The sequence below is a fragment of the Oreochromis niloticus genome, linkage group LG15, assembly GCF_001858045.2.
Source record: "Oreochromis niloticus isolate F11D_XX linkage group LG15, O_niloticus_UMD_NMBU, whole genome shotgun sequence".
Classification (NCBI taxonomy): Eukaryota; Metazoa; Chordata; class Actinopteri; order Cichliformes; family Cichlidae; genus Oreochromis; species Oreochromis niloticus.
This window is the reverse complement of record NC_031980.2, coordinates 11,307,428-11,326,654: the sequence shown is the minus strand read 5'-3', so window position 1 is coordinate 11,326,654 and position 19,227 is coordinate 11,307,428. Positions and strand designations below refer to the sequence as shown.

Genomic DNA, 19,227 nt, shown 5'->3' with positions numbered 1-19,227 from the left:
AACATGAATAAAGAGCTCATAAAAAGTTATTTAGTCTTGGTTCACAATTCAAGGCCTTAACGAGCCGGAGGGACTCATCACTTTAATATGTACGGTCATCTTAAATTTGTCTGCGTCTTTATTGCGTGTTTGGTAACAAGTCAGAAGTTATTGCCTGTTGGTTATTTCTGGACTGCGTGTTTTTCTCTCATGCTGCAGAGTGCCTTTTATATTTTATCAGCTCTTATTGCTGAACCTTTATTGAACTGTAAATCATATGATTGATAAACCTTTGATTTAAAAGCCTAATTCTTAATCCTGCCCACTTGTTTTTTTTTAAATGTCCAGGTAAACAATAAGGTGGAGCTAAAGCCCAGGGAGTTCATTGATTGGATGCGTCTGGAGCCTCAGTCCATGGTTTGGCTTCCTGTCCTGCACAGAGTGGCTGCTGCAGAAACGGCGAAACATCAGGCCAAGTGTAACATCTGCAAGGAGTGTCCTATTGTTGGCTTCAGGTAAATACACATATTCCTATTTAGCATTCAAGTCGGCATTTGCGGAACATGCCAAATAAATAAAGGTGATAAAGTCTGCAACTTGTAATGGGCTCCGCACACACACAGCAAATCTAGAAGTGTTCTGCATTGTTTTCTCCTGGTTGAGCATAAAGGGCAGGTCTGCTCTGGAGGGCAGGCATTTATCTAAATGTCAGCAGCTGATACACCACTGACTAAATACCATCCGGAGGTTTGCAGTGGAACATGCACAAGTACTCACAAACAAAATGACATTCTCATACACACAAACATGTAGCGCGCCACCAGATTCTCAAAATTTTTAAACAGCTGATCACCCAGCTAACAACTGGCAGAAGACCACCCTGTGGTCCTGTACAGTACTGAAACACACAAACACACGCTCTAAATATTGCCTGTCTTTTATTTGGCTACTGCTCTTACTGAGTAACCACAGGTAGCGAAAGATCAACAGGTTTATTTATTTCAAAACAAAATTCAGGTTTTCCACTGGCCACCCGGATGGAAATGCTTTTTTTTTTTGTGGCTGGAGATGGGAATAACCCCACCTTTCTAAGTAAGGTTAGGTGGCAGGATTGCCTCCTTCGGATACCTTGCTTTGCCAGCAGAAAGAGAAATACGCTCAGGCATTTGATGAAGCACACATCTCCCAAGTTCTGTCATTGATCGATGAGGGAGCGCGATAGTGGGAAGGAAAGGCAGGGAGCAGGAATGAAAGGGGAAGAAAAATGCATAGCAGGCATTTTGTGTGGTCTTGAGACATGTCACCAACTGGGTTTCAAGTAGTTTTCATGTTCTTCTGAATATCAGTAGGTTTTAAACTAGCCTTGGATGGGGAGGGTCAACATATACGTTTGAGTTGACTGGGTGTATGTTAACTCAATTCTGCAATTTAGTGAGAGAGTTTATATGCCACTGAGTCGTATTTGCACTCTTGGTCCTTTGCATGTATTTCTTTTTCTTGCACTGTTCATTCTGACAGCAGTCATCACACTTTGTTACAGCAAAATCCTTGGCAGCCCAAAGGCTTTATGTATTTTGTGGGGCTAAAAATTCAAAATGTAATAATAAGAATCGGAATGAATCGTAAACTAATTAGAGTTTATAGATGGATGTTTTGATTAAATTAATATATTTGTGGTTAAGTGGAAAATAGTTATTCACATTGGTTTTATAAGTACTTTTCTTCAAAAAGAAGATAACAATTTGATAACAGCCTTAATACCAAAGGTATTAACAGAACAACCAAAAAATTAACTTTGATAAATCTGTGAAAATTACAGATCTGTTTCTGTCTACTAACACAGAAATTTACATTAATTACTTGCATACAGAGACCAGCCAGAACTTTATAGATTAAAGTCAAAATTCCACAATTAGTGACAAAGTTGCTGCAGGACAGCAGTTTATCAGAATTGTGCTCTGTTTGTAATGTGTGTTTATAATTTAGATGTCAGTTACTTGGGAGCCTTTGCCACGCTGTCTTTGAGTGATTAGCCACTGAGCTGGACTGAGTTTGGAGACAGTTTGCCTCCCACCGGGGTGACCTGTGCAATATCCTTTCAATCCAAAGTGCAAAACCCCCAACATCTGTCCGACCAGCCAGTCACTGCAACTACTTGAAATAAGTCGGCAGTTGCAAAAACCTAAATGCAGTCTTTTTTCCCCTAATTTCAAGGAGGTTACCATCCTACTTTAATGTTTTGAGACTGAGCCATTAAGCAGCCATTCAAGGAACATTTACAACCAAGAGCATGGGCTTAAAATTACCAAAACGTAACTGAAGAGGCAATAACACTAAACGCTAATCAGTTATCACCAAGGCTGCTGTTGCTGTTGGGTTTTTTTGTTTGTGTTTTTTTTTTCACCGCTTGAGTTGATCCTACATTGATCAATAGCAAAAAGGAGATCACCAAACAATACAAGTTCGCTGGTTACCCAAAGTTGGCGAATTAATTAAATGAGGGCCATCTCAACACCTTCTAAGTGAAGGTGACTCAAACCCCACCCCCATCCCCTTAACAGTAATATGCTATGTGTCAGTACATAATGGCAAATTTGACTTGGAGGTGTCATGCGCACTGTTGCATCCTTTGATATATAACTCTCTTTTGTAGCTCATCAGTCAGCTAACCTTGGGCGAGCTGGAAAGGAGAGAAAGATAAAAGACTTAAGCTATTATGTCTGAATGGCTCCTGTCTCAATTTAGCTGTTAAATGGCCTTCTGGCTACAGCTGCTGCTGAGGACAACATCCCAACAGTTGTTGTCACATTGTTGTGCTTTGGTGAAAATCCAACTGTCTGTCACTCTGTCGGCACATTTTGTGTGTGTGTGTGTGTGTGTGTGTGTGTGTGTGTGTGTGTGTGTGCACACGCACGCGAATGTACTTCTGTGTGCACATAAACATATTCATGCAGCAAAGGTTGATGGAGTGACTCTGGAAGTCAGCAGCTCTCCAGGTGACTCCGGAGTAGCCTGGAGAGGAGTCGTGTTGTAGTGGTGCATATGTGCCCACACATCCTGAAGACATGAAAGTGAGACACACACACACCCCGTCCCATCTCAACTTATCTCACTTTTCACCTCGCCCTCCCTCTGTCTCTAGGTATCGCAGTCTGAAGCATTTCAACTACGACGTGTGTCAGAGCTGCTTCTTTTCTGGGCGCACTGCCAAGGGTCACAAGCTTAACTACCCAATGGTGGAGTACTGCACACCGGTAAGAAAGTAACACACAGACACACACAGACGTTGCTCACTAGCTCATCTCATATCTCTTTTCCACATGCTCACACATTCCACTCATCCATTTAATGAAAGCACACGAATTCGGGGTTCAGACAGACTTCAGGCTTTGGTTACCTCCTAACCCATCTTTCATTAAAACCGTTCCATGCCTGATGTCATAAATCACTGACTCACACTCTTCCCACTCCTTGAATATTCATGTTCGTTTTTTAATACCCGTTAAGGGAAATCCGAAGTATTACAGCAGCACATTTATACACATTTTCATTTCCAATTTCTTTAACATAATCTTGCACTTAATACATGTTGTTATTTTAATCTTCTAGTAATGTCTTACTCTCTGGTTTTCTTTGTCTGGCTTCAACAAGAGTTATTTATTAAACGTGCATTGTTTGAAAGTCATTTGCATTCATCTGCAGCTAAAGTAGTCTGCACTCTTCTGGGAGGGCTGGGAGTTTCTCTCTGACATTCACAGGAGCCTTAGTGAGAAATTGTGATAGATTAAGCTGTAGACTCAGAATAGGTTCATTTCTAAAGTATTGGGTAGGGTTTAGGGCAGGAGGCGTCTAGAGTTAAAAAGTATGAAAAAAACACAAACAGACTTGTTCACATCACGTTATACTGACGACACATTTAGTAAATTTGAAGCATCTAGGCTTTAACTAACCTCTTTTTCCCCTTTAAACTAGGTTCTGTCAACTGCAGAATTTCTTGTCGCCTCACATGCTGTTAAATTCATTTGTCTTGTTTCTCAATCAGCCCTCCCGAAACACCCCTGGCTTAATTCCGAACGTACAAATGGTAAAATACTCAAGGTTATCTTTTTATCCTTCCACGCCAAAAATATTTCACTTCACAGCTAGAGATGAATATTGGAAAAACGGGAGCTTGGCAAAATTGAACGTCGCTCTTCTCCTCAATTAGGATCTAACACTTGTGGGCTGACTCTTTTCAGTATTGCTTAACGTCATACTTTGAGTGACTCGAGCTTCTCTCGACATTTCTCATTTCTGTCTTTTAATTTGCTTTTTCAATTTCCTAAATGGGATAGATATTGACTTTGGAGGAGTAGCTGTAGGGAGCAGTGATCACTCTTCCCTGAGTTAAAATGTCCAGCAGCTGCCTGACAGACTTGACTTTGAAAAAACATAAATTTTTTACTTTATTTTTTTTACTTTCAGCTGTGCTGCAGCAACAAACACTTAATCTGTTGGTTAATTATTAGTACTCAGCTACCGGGTAATCACTCAAGAGGTTACTGATTCCCTTCACTGAAAAGAAAAATGGGGGAAAAAAGGCTCTTTCCCTTTTCACTTTCCTTATTTTTTTCTTAAAATCAAAGGAGATTTTATTGAGATCTTTCTCGGCCATTTGCACACATGTAAATGAAATGCAAATCAAATACAGCAAAGATAATTGAAACTCTGACTAAGATTGATCTGTGGATATCCACCTCTACCCGTGAAGGGAGGTACTTCACGGGTTGCCCAACAACCCATGCAGTGGAGCTAGACAGACTTGGATATGATTGTGAACTCAAGGGGGCCACGCTCATGCAAGAGATATGATGGCAGATCTTGCCAGAGGGACAGTAATCAGTAGATCTCTTTTGTTTGGGTGGGGAAAAAATCACCATGACAGCAGCCTGAAAAGTGCAATAACAAAACAAAAAACAAAGTTGAAGATTAAATGAATATTTTAAGTTGTCAGCCACAGTATTCAGACTCGTGTCTGCTATAACAGCTGCAACTTTCTGTTTGCGTGCATGTGTCTGAAAGGATGTGACAGCAGCATAGTGTCCACGGGTTTTTCAGCAAGGGAAATGTGTGAGGAGAAAGGGAGAGTGGATGGGGCTAAGTACAAGAACAACACAACATGGTGAAGCTATGTTTTGCTCAAACACTGACGTAAAGCTTACAGCCAGATCAATAAAAGATCACGAAGAGAAACCTTGAAAGTTTTGACTCAAATCCCCGTGTAAAGCCCCGAAACTCAACTCCGGGTTCATAAACGCTGCATATCCATCTTCACAGAGCTTTATTGAACCCCAGCACAGTGAGGACTGGGAGGAAATCACCCAGATCTTGCTGTTTCAACCTGAGAGATATAGATCTCTGACAAAATAATAAGTTGTGGATCACCTTATTGTCTCATTTTAAATCTCACAGTTCAGCGTAGCTTTATCTGCACCTTTGTAGTAAAAGTCTTGATTTTTTTTTTAATTGTTTTTCCTTATTTCCCTCAAAAAACCCCAAAAAACATCAGCATGATATGTAATTATACTTGTTTGCCTCCCCATGCTCGAACCAAATTGTGTTTCAGTTTTATGCTTTTGAAAATATTACGTCCATATTGAATAATAAACGCATTTTGCAGAGAGTTACAGATTTATAGTGGCTTTGGTGAGACTCACTGCGGTCATTTAATAAGATTGTTTTCTCATCTTTGTCATACTGTTTATTTTATGACCACAATATTGTATTTTTTTTATTAGCTTATGATTTTTATGGGAGTGGTGTCTTCATATTTCTCATTGTTTTTGTCAGGGATATTAAACAACTTTGGGGCGTGATGTATTGATTACTGTAATTTCAAAGTTTTGAACTGTCCTAAGAGAATATTGTTTCAGTTTGAGTGTGATTGCCTGTGTCTCGTCATTTTATTCAAACGTCTTGACTCGTTTCCAACTGGGGTCTTATATCCCCCCCCCCTCCTAATGTAATAGAGGCAGTAGAATAAAAAATGCATGTCTCTCAATCCTCACAGGAAGGAGCTTACACACATGCACAAATTCTTCTCCAGCTTTAGTATAACTCTTCTGTAATTGCTGTTGGTTTGCTCAAGCTACCATCTTAAATTGTGTGGATTAGTCAATAAGCCGAGTGAACTCAATAGAGTCTGTTCATTTATGCATATCTGTCAACTGTAGGAGCTGTGTATTTGACTGCGTGTGTGTGTGTGTGCCCGCGTGCCCCTGTGTGTGTGTTTAGCAATGGTTGTCTGCATCTTTTGGAAGGGATTTTCTCTCCCTGTGGTCAAACTCGTTTGGTAATTTACTGGTTGCTTGCGTGGCGGAAAGCGCTTCTGCAAGAACACCTCTGCTAAGTATCTAATTAGCAAACACATTCTCTTACACGCAAATGCTTATGCGTGCACAAGAGACTGTGGAAATCTTTGAACTCATTACACACTACAATAAATAATAAGCAACCCCCCGCCCGTTGTTTTTTCCTCTTACAGACGACATCAGGTGAGGACATGCGTGATTTCACCAAAGTGCTGAAGAACAAATTCCGATCTAAGAAGTACTTCGCCAAGCATCCACGGCTAGGTTACCTACCAGTACAGACGGTTTTAGAGGGCGACAACATGGAAACGTAAGTAACCCATAAGTGTGTTTATATGTGCTTTTGGATCACAAAAACTTTTCCATAGTTCCTATAACCCTTAAAGGAAGTTTTGTGTGTCCACACTGTCGTTAAGGACTATTTAGCAGCAAGTTAACCCTCCACGCGCGATCCAATATCACCACTCTGGTATTTCTATTTATGCTCACCATTAAGGTGCAGGAAGGCATAAGAAGACACACTGACAATACCACCACACAAGCACTGATATAGAAAGAGATGAAGTCAAAACTGGAAGCAAAGACTTTGTGTATGTTTTGGGGGTTTTTCCCCCCACAAAGTCTCAAGTTTTCAAACTGTTGCAACATGTCGCAGTGTATATCTGTATATCTCTGAGCTTCAGTGCTGGAATATCATTAAAATGGTGGTAAAACCCGACACCGATTGTACACTCAACTCAGCTGCAGCACCTTGATTTTTGTAACCTGGTGCATGACTAGCCAAAGTGTCACAAATATGGTGGCACGCACAGAGTTTGACGGCACATCATGTGGCAGACGCTGCGAGCATAAAAACGCCATTAAAGTTCTTAGAGTCTTGTTTTGAGGGCATTGACCCCAGCATTTCTTTATATTTTGCTTTCAAGGAGACAGACTTTCTTTCACTTTCATTAAAGTGGTCTTGAGTATCAGTTCTCCAGGGTTCTGAAGCTCTTTGAAAGTTTTTCTTTGACACTGGCTGCCTTTCACTCATTTCACTCATTTTCTGTCCAGTCCTGCAACCTGGCCATTTTCAATGGAATGTTTTGGTTTTTCTGTTTGTTTGTTAAGCCACTCAGCGCTGACATATGAATCATTCAAGCATTAAAAAGGCACCTAAATCAGAGTATGAACTACTGTTGCGCCTACACACAACTTAGAATTTAAAATTGGTACTTTTCTATCTTTAAGCACTTTGTCACTTGCAGCCTGTCATGAAAACATATAATTTGTTCCCATTTCTTTAGTTCGGTTTATGAAAAATGGCAAAGATAACAGAGTTTGACAGGAATAAAATAGTATCAGCATAGTGTGAACTGTGTGTGTGGTTTAAAAATAAATTAAGGACACCGGACAAGCGGAAAACAAAAGCAGGGCTAAAAAACCATCTTCAAAAGATGAACAGTCACTGAAAGTCATGTCCTTAAGAAATATGAAAAAATCCAGAGAAGACTTGACTCAAAGCTCAAACATGCATTTAGTCTTTCACTCCATTCATCCAAATTTGGAATTATTTGCTCAGATAGTCAACAACATGTTCAAAGGAGGACTGGACACAGCTACAGCAGTGCGTGTCTGCAGTTATCTGCAAAAGACTGTGGGGTTTGTCATGATTTTGGACTGCATGTTAGCCAGTAGTGTTCGACATCTTATCAAAATTGATAGAATTATGAATTCACAAAGGTGTGCAAAAGACAGCCAACCTTTACAAAAGAGCTTTGGACTATCCTTGAATAAGAGATAGAACTGTGGTGTTTGCTGCATTAGCAACAGTTAGCACTAAAACTCTTTTTCTTAATTCTTAGAAATGGACCAATTGAATTAAAGTGGGTGCACTGTGGATACTTTGTCTGCAGCACTGGCCCAGTGATTATGTCTAATTTATGTCCCTTCTGCTACCAGGCTTAAATCCTACTGAAAAGAGCCGTTTAACTAGGCCCATATTATGTAGATGCCCTACGTCAAACCTTCCAGGAGGCTGTCTGAGTTACTGCCCCTTCAAACAAGAGACTCACAATGAATTAAAACGTCCCTCACTGTGCATTTTTGTCCCCCCGTTGTTTCTTTTGTTTTTGTTTGTTAGTATTTTTTTAATGTGCCATCACTCACTCACTCCTAATGCAACATTCATTTCCGTTGAACCATGTAGTTTTTGCATCTTTTAAAGCAAAACAACTCTCGGCGCTGTTCACGTATGCACACACAATGAGTCACTTGTTCTCTCTCAATAAATTTTTCCCGACTCGTGCGCAGTCACCGTTCAGATGGATTGCTGTACCGCTTTCATCCCTCCCATCCTTGCCTGTCCTCCTCACCTCCCACCTCGCTCCATTTTCACTTCTCTTCCTCTCTGAAAAATGACTCCTGTGGAGCTTCTGGTTTGATAAATGTCTCTAAAAGGTAGTGAAATTACAGCGAAACGCAGAGATCTTTTCAAAATATGGCAGAAGCGAAAGGAGACTTAAAGAAATTTAGGGCTATTTCATGCTCATCATTTTGTCTCTTTTACAGCATTAGGTCTCATCTGTGATCAGTGGGCCATCCATGTATCGCCACAGGCAAAGAAAGCAGCTTTTGGACCGCCTGTAAGATCTGGCCCAAACATAGCCAGTGTTAAGAAATGCTCCCGTTCATTTTAGCTCTGTATTGTCACCGTCTGGTGGCTTCTGCCATCTCTGCGTCATAAAAATTAATACCGTGACCTAAATTGAAATGGATTTTTCTGTAATTGGAACAAGGTCTGGGTTCCTGCTTAATAAGAGCTTTAATACAGATTAGGTAAACACCAGAACAATTGCAGTCATGTTTGTTGCAGTAAGATAATGCTTGTTTACAATTTTAAAATATGCAATTTTTAATTTCCAATTTGTTTTGCAGTTTTTATTTCTAAATATTAAGAGATTTTAAGTGTCACTCCAAATCTTTTTAGTGCGTTGTCAGTCTTCATTACTCATCATAACAAAGGGAACTTTTAAGAAGTAGTAATTTTATAGTACTGAGCAGCAGAAGAGAAAATTAGATTGTCTGCTGAATAATTGCCCTCACTAATGCACTCACAATCTCGCGTTCCCTCTTCTCCACTCGTGTAACATCGTTTCTTTTTTGTTTTTTTGTTTAATTCCACCCACTCTCTCCACCTTGAGAGTGAGCAAAACACCACCTACTCTCACCTCCCACTTATATCTTTGCTTCATTTCACGCCAGATAGGATTTTTGATTCGTCGCAGCTATATTTGATAATGTGAAAGAACCATTCAAATGGTTTCCCACTCAGTGTTAGTTTTTTTTGCTTTTCACCCAACGTTACTAGATGGAGCAGATGAGTCTCCGTTGTATTAGGTCTCGCAGAAAGGTTAATGGTTTTGAATGTGGATTTGAAAGCTTGTGGGTGAATTTTCTTGTATAACTGAAAGTTTTAATGGAATCATTTGACAAGGATAAATCAATAGCAGACTTTTAAAAGGAAAACGTTTTCCATTGTCATATGGCAGTAAAATAGTTTTTATATTTATTACATTAAGAAAAAAACTGTTTTATTATATATATGTTTACTATTTTTAAATACTCAGTGGCCACTCAGTGGGAAGGGATAGCTCACTAGGTAAAGTGGTTGCCCCATGATCGGAAGGTTGGGGGTTTGAATCCACTGAACGGCTACCCTGAGGTACCCCTGAGCGAGGTACCGTCCCTACATACTGCTCCCGGGCGCTGCACTGGTGGCCACTGGTGCCCACTGCTTCACTGGGTGAATGGGTTAAATGCAATTTCCCTACGGTGACTAACACATACACATTATACTTTGTTAGTTGTTAGTTCACATATATAGACAAGATGACCTGCTGGTGTTTAAACTGAGGAAAAGAACAAACGAAAGGTGATTTAAGTGACTTTGAATGGGGGCTGGTTTGAGTATTTCAGAAACTGCCGAACTGCTGAGATTTTCCCTCACAACCATCTCTACGATTTAGAGACAACAGTAACTCAAGTAACCATTTGTGACAACCAAGGTTTGCAGAAGAGCATCTGTGATTGCAAAACACATTGAACCTTGAGGTAGATGGGCTACAGCAGCAGAAGACCACACCGAATGTCACGCCTGTCAGCTAAGAGCAGAAAACTCAGGTTACAGGGGTGTCGAACTCCAGGCCACGAGGGCTGGTGTCCTGCAGGTTTTAGATATCACCCTGGGTCAACACACCTGAGTCAAATGATTAGTTCATTACCAGGCCTCTGGAGAATTTCAAGACATCTTGAGGAGATAATTTAGCCATTTAAATCAGCTGTGTTGGATCGAGGACACATCTAAAACCTGCAGGAATAATGTTCTCTGGTCTGATGAATCTCTATTTCTGCTTCGACATTCAAGCAATAGGGTAGAAATTTGGTGTAACCAACATAAAAGCATGGATCCATCCTGCCTTGCATCAACGGCTTGGACTGCTGGTGGTGTATCCTCACCAGCAGTGGTCTGGTGCAAAGTCTTTGCACACTTGAGGCCACTTAGAAGTAAGTTTAGCATAGTTCAAGAACACATTCTACGTGAGTATTTATGGCCCCAGTGTGATCCTGATGATAGATTTCTTAAACATGACAGTGTAATTGAATGACCTCCACAGTCACCAGATCTCAATCCAATTTAAAAACAAAAACCCCCCCAAAAAACAAACAAAGCGACCCCTCCCCCCCCAAAACAGTTGTTTTCTTCCATTTTTCTGCACTGTGTAATGCTGGACTTGTACTACTGAACACCCAACAAGTGCAGCCTCTGACCTGCTTCATTCTGTAGCTGATGCTTTCCTTTAAAAAGAAAATAAAAGACACAAGAAAATAACATATGGAGTCCACAAGAATTGTAAGTGGTCAGCAATGCTTTTTATGCTAGTTGAAATTTTAAAAGTGAAGATGGCATTTAGAGCTGTAAATCAAAAGCTGTTCTGGGACCACCTGTTATCAGCTATCAAGAGAAAATGATATTCTCATTTTAGAGGTTTAGAGATGGTACAAAATGCAGCTGCTCGCATTTTAACCATAACTGGGAAATTTGAGCACATTACTCCTATAATGAAATCTCTTCATTGGCTACCTTGTCAGGTTCGAGCAGATGTTAAGGTCCTGCTACCCACCTACAAGGATTTAAATGGTGTGGCACCTTCATACCTCTCTGACCTTTTGCACCTTTATGTTCCATCCCGTGCTCTCCGGTCTCAGGATACTGGCCTTCTAAAAGTTCCTAAAGCCAGAAAAAAAGACTACTGGGGTGTGTGCTTTTTCTTTTTGTGCCCCACTTTTGTGGAACAACCTCCCTCAAAATATTAGGCAGGCATGCTCTGTGGAGGTTTTTAAAGCCAAGTTGAAGACACACTTCTTCACCCTATCCTACATGTCTTAATTCTCACTTAAAAACATTAAAGTGGTAAAACTGACACTGCTTAGTTGTAGGCTCCCTAAAGCCATCAGCTAGCCCATTCGCATATTGAAGCCCATTGCGCGTCACGTGTGAGCAGTTCAAGTTGTTTTCTTTATTTCCAGAGTTCATGTAAAGAGTGAAGTTTTATCACTGAGTGGAGGTCGTAGAGATATGTATGAAAGGAAACACATCTGCAATCTGCAAAGCTATCCATCTTTGCAGAGCTAAAGACTAATGTCGGTCTCCTGAAAGGCGAGATGAGCACAACGAGTATTCCTCCAGGCAAAGATTTAGGCGGGGGTGTGTAAAATGCTGCAGCACTGCCTCCAAGAAGTTAGCTCAGCCTGCCACACCGACCCCGATCTCGTCTTTTTTTTCTCTCTCTCTCTTTTTTTCCCTCCTCTGTTCTGTCTGAATCTCCTGTTACATTTTGAATTCTCCTCGCAGCTACAGAAGTGTGACTACGCTGGCTGCCCCGCTGTGAGAAACATAACCACCATGCCTCACGTCTCCCTCTGATTTTCTTTGCTTTAATGTGGGAACAAAAGCGCGAGGCAACAGAATGTCAACCTCAACTGTTATCTTACCAATTTCTAGCCAGCCTCCTTTGTGAAAACGGCACATTTCTTCGTGTTCTTGGGATTAGAAGGTGTCCCGTTTGTTTACAAATGACAATTTTGTGTTCTGGGTCGCTAAAAATAGCAGCAGTTATTGTGGGCTGGAAAGCAGAAACTTTAAAAGACTTGCATCAGTGTTTTATTAGCAAAACTCGATGACCCGTATCTTCGTTTGTGTGCTTATTGCACTGTTTTTTTAGTTCTTCTTATATAACATACTGTATTGCACTCAATAGCAGATTAACCAGGAAATAGGTTCTACTGTACTGATTTTTTTTTATTTTTTCCTGGCTTGCTATTTCTGTAAATCCTGCAGGAAATAAATGAGAAAAGGGAATGAATTTAGGCCATATCATTCTGTATGCAGGAGCAACTGTGAAACCAATTTAATGAGATATGTGTGACTGGAGCAAAATCAACTTGCATCATTAACCCGTTGTGTGTGAGATCTTTCAGACACACAACCATTGTTTGTGTTACAGGGTGTTACTGACAGATCCAGCTGCCCATTTTCACTTTTTCCAAACTGTTTCCAAGTCTAGTTCTGAAGCAGATTGAAGATAACTCCACGAGAGATAGTCTCGGCCACATGCGGTATATGTTGGTTACTGTTTTACACGCCTTTCCTGTGTGCTGAGCACACGGGGGAAGTTTGCTCTCAGTGCTTTCTATCAGTCAGGCTCTGTAGATATGGTTGACATTTTTGAAAGGATGTATTTGAGCCCAAACCATGATTTTTATTTTTATTTTTCTTTCCCCAGAGATAAACAAGTATTTTTGCTGAGTAAAACTAACCAAACAGTGACAGAATCTGAAAGTCGAAGAAAGCCCTAAAGGCAAACTTCTCGTGTGCTGAATCCAGGCGCTCAGCAGCCGGACATACTTTTTCCTTCCACTTCTTCCTCTACCTGCTGTGTGTTTTGTTTCTGACCCGCTCAGTGGTTTTGACCCTGAAATGATTTGTGGTTCCTTTACTTCCCTTCCCTCTCCCCTCCCGATTCTCTTACAGTCCCGTCACCCTCATCAGCATGTGTCCGGAGCAGTATGAGTGAGTATCTACGCCACCAGCAAACAACACCTCGTCTCCAGCCTGGAATGCCTTTAAAACACCACCTCTTTTACTCCCTTGTTCACTTACTCATCTCCCCCCATCATCCTCACACCAACTAAGCCATGACTGCTCTGCATGTTGCCTGCCCACCTGCCTGCCTGAGTCACTGGCTGAGCATGGGACCAAAAAAAACTCTCCCCCTGTCTCCTCACCCTCACTTTTTTCTCCTTGTTAGAGCACCCAGCTAGCATTCAGTTGCTGATCCCAGCAGGCCTGTCAAAAACCATCCAGTCGCTCTTTAGATAATCCTGCGCTCCTATTTCTCTGTCTAGGACCATGAGATTTGTTTTCTAGGTGATGTTATGAGGGGCTGTTAGGCTGTCCATCAACATGTGTGTGTTTGCATGTGAATATCAGTGTGTTAATGAGCTTGTGTGGGCTTGCTGAATCTCATTCATCTCCATTACCCCGTTCATTTTCAGGCTGTCCCAGTCACCTCAGCTCTCTCATGACGACACCCATTCCAGGATAGGGCACTATGCCAGCAGGTAGGCACTGGATTCTCCAGTCACCATCCTCTCATTACAAATGCCACAAAGCATGTGTGTAAAGAATCGATAATTGCATTTAAATGTTGACCAGCTTCTTTTTGAGGACCATTTTAAAAAGTTTCCTATGAATTCTTGAAACTGCGGACCATTATCTAATGGATATCAGCGTTTAAGTAGATGCTTTTCCCTCCCCCCAGGCCGCACTTCCCTTCAGTCTGCACTAAAATAATGATCTGAAAGGGGCAACAACAAATGCAGACGTGACAACCAAGTTAAATCTCTCCAAGCTAAAGAAATTGAATAAATTGGAAACAGTCGGTGCTTGAAAGCTAGGGAAAACATTCAATTGTGGTTTCTTAAATGTATAATTCATCTAATGTAATTTCCAGTAAATGGTATCTAATTAAGTAAATAATGTGTTTTTGGTACCATAAGATGCATGTGTAGTGCAGGCATTCATAAGTAATGGAACAGCTTTTCTTTTCTTTTTGTGTTTTATCGTCATTACACCGCAAAACACGTCTCAAATGGCTCTTGAGATTCGGAAACAAACACAAAGAAAGTAAATTCTGCATCTATCAAAGTACCCCGTTGCTTATTTTGGGAAATTGAGCTGGCTCTATTGTCAGGGACGTTAAATGTCTCCTACTAGCTGAGACAAAGGAAAAGAAAGGGAGGAAAAAAAGCCCAGAAAGATGGAAATGGCATGGTTCCAACTAAACTGGAGACGAAAATAAGCATTTCGCCTTCATCTAAGTGCTGAAAGTGTCACTTTAAAACTTGCTTCATACAAATTAGAGAAACCGGAATACTGTTTGCCAGTTTTCTCCTCAGACGGCACCAAAGCATCTGATTAAAATCGATAACGTTTGGATTTTTCATTGTTACTTTAAAAATAGAAAAAATAATTGACCTGAACCTTTCAAGAGATCCATAATAGAAAAATACAGCATTTATTGATGTTTTCCAAATCTTGATTAAAGTGAGGGAAATGCGTTTGTGGTAGAGGGAGATTATGTTTGGGTGCCAGGGAAGGCACAAACAATCCTAATATGCTCTTTGTGAACTTTGTGACAATCCATCACAGTGTTGACGTACATTAAATATCAGCTTGATGCCGATGTCTGCTTGCTGAGTGGATTTAGTGGCATGCAGCCACCCACCACATGAGCTGGTGACATTATAGATGTGTTGCTAAAATCAGTCTAGTAACAGATTGGCCTGATAGCTGCTTTTAACCGCCCGCTTCAAATTATCTTGCTGTGTACATCAGCACATCTGTGTGCACAGTGTGTGAGCTGCAGTTAATCATTAACAGCATCAACAAACTGATGTTTTTAGTAGGTTTTTTTTTTTTTGCACTCGGACTGAATTTCTGTCGGGTTTTTTAAAATCATTTTAATACTAAGATCCACTCATATACTTGCTATATCCTATCTGTGCCATTAAAAAGATTTCTAATTGGTCCATATCACATCTCCTGTATCAAAACCCAACCGCAGGTTTACGGGACTTCTGCAGAAAGCTTTACTCATTATGACTCTGGTGACGCAGCGCTGGTCTGGCTGCCCTGTAACCTTCCATTAGCTACACATTATTAACCTTCGCTCACTGTTTCTGGTGGTATTGTTTCACTGAAAAAGTGACACCAGAATTACAATTTCAGCTGTAATAAAAACAAGAGATTAGATTGGAGCGTATGGATGCGCATGAAGATATGCACACTTTGATGAGATTTCATATTAGAATTATAGCTTCTCCCTTTAATGTATATTCTGTCAGAGATCAATTTCTTAATATTGTGGATTATATTTTTAATCTGCCCCTTTTGCACTGGTGTAAGACGGGCTTTGATGTGGGGAACCAGCCTCATTAGCATGGCTGCTTTGACTGCATATGTCATCAAGAAAACAAAGCATTTTCCCCATAGCATGCCGTACATATTCATCCAAACATTGATCCCATATATTAGGATATAAACTGTTTCCTCCCTTAAAAACAAAAAGCACCAAAAAAGCCCAAACAAACTGTGGCATCTTTATCATTAACATGCTTGGAGACTCCACGAGATGCTTTAAATTTTAATTGGTCTGCTACTGTGGCATTAATATAATTTGTTGACGCTGTTGCTCTAATGCTCTGTTGCATTTAAATGAGATGTTGACAGCTTTCAAATGGTTTAGTTTCAGCTAGTAATTTCCCTGATGGTGTTTTTTTTGTTTTGTTTTTTTGTCCCCCCCCCCCCCCCTCAGGTTGGCTCAGATGGAGCGCTCCAACGGCTCTCTGCCCACAGACAGCAGCTCAGCCACAGGAAGCATGTGGGTCACTGCTGGTCATTTTCAGCATTTTTCTATATGGTTACGTGTTTCCATTCAACTATGTTGGACAGATTTCAATTTCCAGTGTCTGGGACTTGAGATTTTTCTAACAATATATTTTAACACCCATTTTAATGTTCATGAAGCTGGTAATGCACAAATGAATATGTTCCAGATATCCATATTAGATATTTGGTTTCATTATAATCCTCAGGCATTTAAAAGTGAATTGTTCACCTTGTTTTGCCTGCCACTGTTTTAAATACATAAATAAATACAAGGTAGCTTTTGGCATCTGTGCACAGAGATCTGGAGAGACAAAAAATTTAGAAAGGTTTCTTGGAGAGTAAAAGAAGTGTGAAATGAGGGGGAAAAGACAATGTGGTTGATTAGTGTGAAGTAGAGGACTTTAGAAAGAACGTACTGGATTAAAGTGCCAACAATGACAAAGTGAGAGCGTCTGCTTTCAGGATCTGCGATAACAACGGCGCTATCGTTAATCAAAGGAGATGAGAACATGGCAAACCGTGAAAAGAAAATCACCAGAAATGGGAGAAAAGCTGATGAGGAGCATGCGCGCAGAGGATCCCGATTGTGTTCGTGCTTCTGTCTGCGTGTCGTCTGCAGGCCTTTCAAGTTGAAGGACGTATTGGTTCCAAACTAAGATCCCAATCGCGGGAATGAGCTGCTCTTGCGGCTCAAATGCCCTCCGAGCTCAAATAGAAACAAATTGTGGAGGGAATTACTTCTGGGTTTTGTATCGTTTTTGGTAAGACATTTGTAGATCTTTAAAATTTCCCAAATCATAGAGCATCATTATAGGTTTGGATACGTGCATGAAAAGATTTAAGCTTATTTTTTTAAAATCTCAAAAACAATTTGAAGTAGCAGGAAAAAAAACCTTATACAAACGTGTTTTTGAAGGTTTTGGAAGTGGAGAGCAAAGAGATTCCCTAGACGCTGTGTGAACAGAAGCGAATATAGTTTGGGGATTTCTAAAAGGAAATTCTTTAAAAAAAACAAAGAGTATTTACAGCATTTACAGCACAACAGAGGAAGGGCACATGGGGTGGATGGTTAAAACCTTTGAGAATCCGCAGTAAAGATAAAGCAAACGTCAGACTTCACTGTGTTGTAGGTTGTATCCCCTGCTGATGTGCTTGCATCATGTGGACCACTGCTCCCACACTTCACCTTCAACCAACCTTGATGCTTAGAATAACAGTTTCAGACGAAGAAAAAACGCTATTGAAGACTCCCAAAAGCTGCATTTGTCCGCTCTCAATAGGAGGACCGAAGAATGGAAAGACAAAAACTGTTGGCGAGCAGGGGAAAGTAGAAACAGAGGTGGATTTATTTTCGCTCAAAGCTTTCGTAATGCGGGACAAACATATTATCATTACTCCTCCTCCTCACTCTCTCTTTTGTGTTTTGCACTCGGGCTTATTTAAGAGAAGAAGCCATTATCGTTTCCAGCTCTAAAAAAACAGGAAAAAAACGCAGATGCTCGACACAGAATGTATGCAGGGCAATAATGAAGTGAGGAAGATGGTGGTTCGATGAAGGCTAATGGGTTTAACAGCAGAAAGAGAAAAAGAACATTTAATGGATAGTCAAAGTTGGACTTTCTCTTACTTTTGCACTGAAAGTGTAAAAGCAACAGCTGCAAACTACATATAAAAACAGCACAGGAACATTTAAATGCCTTTAGATCAATAGAAGTAATGTGTTATCAACTATACATTGTTATTTGATTGGTTAGTGCTTTATATTCATGATGCACCATAAAGCCATCTTCTATATACATCCAATTTCAGCAGGGTCATGCATTTACGTAATATGCTTTTTAATGCAATAAAACCTTGCTCTAGTTACTGTGCTTTAAATAAATAACCTGGCCCTGAATGGGGAACATTTGTTCCTGCTGTAAACTGTTATGTATTTCAGCCTGAAGGGTATCGCTAATTGACTGGGAAAATTACCTACATTTAGTCTGTCTGCTGTAACATTTGACTATTGGCTAAACAATCCCGAGTTCATCCCTGATGGGAATTGGTACACGTGAAAAGCATAATCATTAGAGCCAGCCTACTTGCCCTGAAATTTACTTTAGACTAGACGTCATGAATGTCCACTTAAGTGCTTCAGTTCTGCAGCTGAATGCCATTCACAGTAGTTCTAGCAGCTGTTTTGCACACCAGTGGGCCCGTTAGTAACTTTGAAATGATTTTTTTTTAAAGGCATTGTTATACAGACCTCTACAGTGAAGCAGCCCACTCAGCCACACGTCCCTCTCTGCAACGAATTAACTCTCATTCCCCTTCCTTTCAAAGCTTTTAGTTTTGAGTGGTTTATTGTCCCCCCCTCTTTCTTTTTGCGAGATTTACTTTTTTCTGCCTACAGCTGATTTCACCAAAGCCTCTTTGTCTATCACTGCACTCCATCTGGTGATTCGTAAGGACACACAGTCACAGAAATTATCCCAACTGCTGTAGGAGGCGGCGGTGTCGGAGCTTCCGTAACACGGGTGACTGCGATTGCCTGTTAAATGCGTGTGTTTGGCTTTTGGCTGGTATTTTCAGTTCATCCACTCATCTTTAGCTTTGCATCGACTTCAATAATTATTATGTGCGCGTGCGTGCACATGTGCCTCTTTGTTTTGCGTCGCTTTTATGTAAAAGGGAATTCTTAATTAGGAACCTAGCGTTGCCTATTTTTATTTCTGACCCTCAACCGAAGCACAGCGTTGTCATCGGCGCCGTAGGACGCCACCGAGGAGCGAGACTCTCCACTTCCCCTTTTGTTGCCGGGCTTTATTGTTTGGTTATCTCTCGCTTTCCAGTCTTTCCCCGAGCACTGTCCCTTTTTCTTGTCTTTCATATTTTGCCCTTTTATTCCTGTTCCTCTCCCTTTTT

General features: G+C 40.7%; 1 protein-coding gene across 11 annotated transcripts in view; it reads left to right on the top strand.

Annotated features, from left to right (window-relative positions):
- The window catches only part of utrn (utrophin), a 187,665-nt gene that overhangs the window by 151,674 nt on the left and 16,764 nt on the right, over nucleotides 1-19,227 (top strand). For 6 of the 11 annotated variants that reach the window (XM_003449882.5, XM_005454648.4, XM_005454645.4 and 3 more), the window contains 6 exons: nucleotides 328-494; nucleotides 3,122-3,233; nucleotides 6,503-6,639; nucleotides 13,402-13,440; nucleotides 13,926-13,991; nucleotides 16,247-16,312. In XM_003449882.5, coding sequence (XP_003449930.1) covers nucleotides 328-494; nucleotides 3,122-3,233; nucleotides 6,503-6,639; nucleotides 13,402-13,440; nucleotides 13,926-13,991; nucleotides 16,247-16,312 — 587 coding nt within the window. The remainder of the gene's footprint in view (nucleotides 1-327; nucleotides 495-3,121; nucleotides 3,234-6,502; nucleotides 6,640-13,401; nucleotides 13,441-13,925; nucleotides 13,992-16,246; nucleotides 16,313-19,227) is intronic. The other 5 variants (XM_005454646.4, XM_019345706.2, XM_005454647.4 and 2 more) reach the window with 5 other exon arrangements.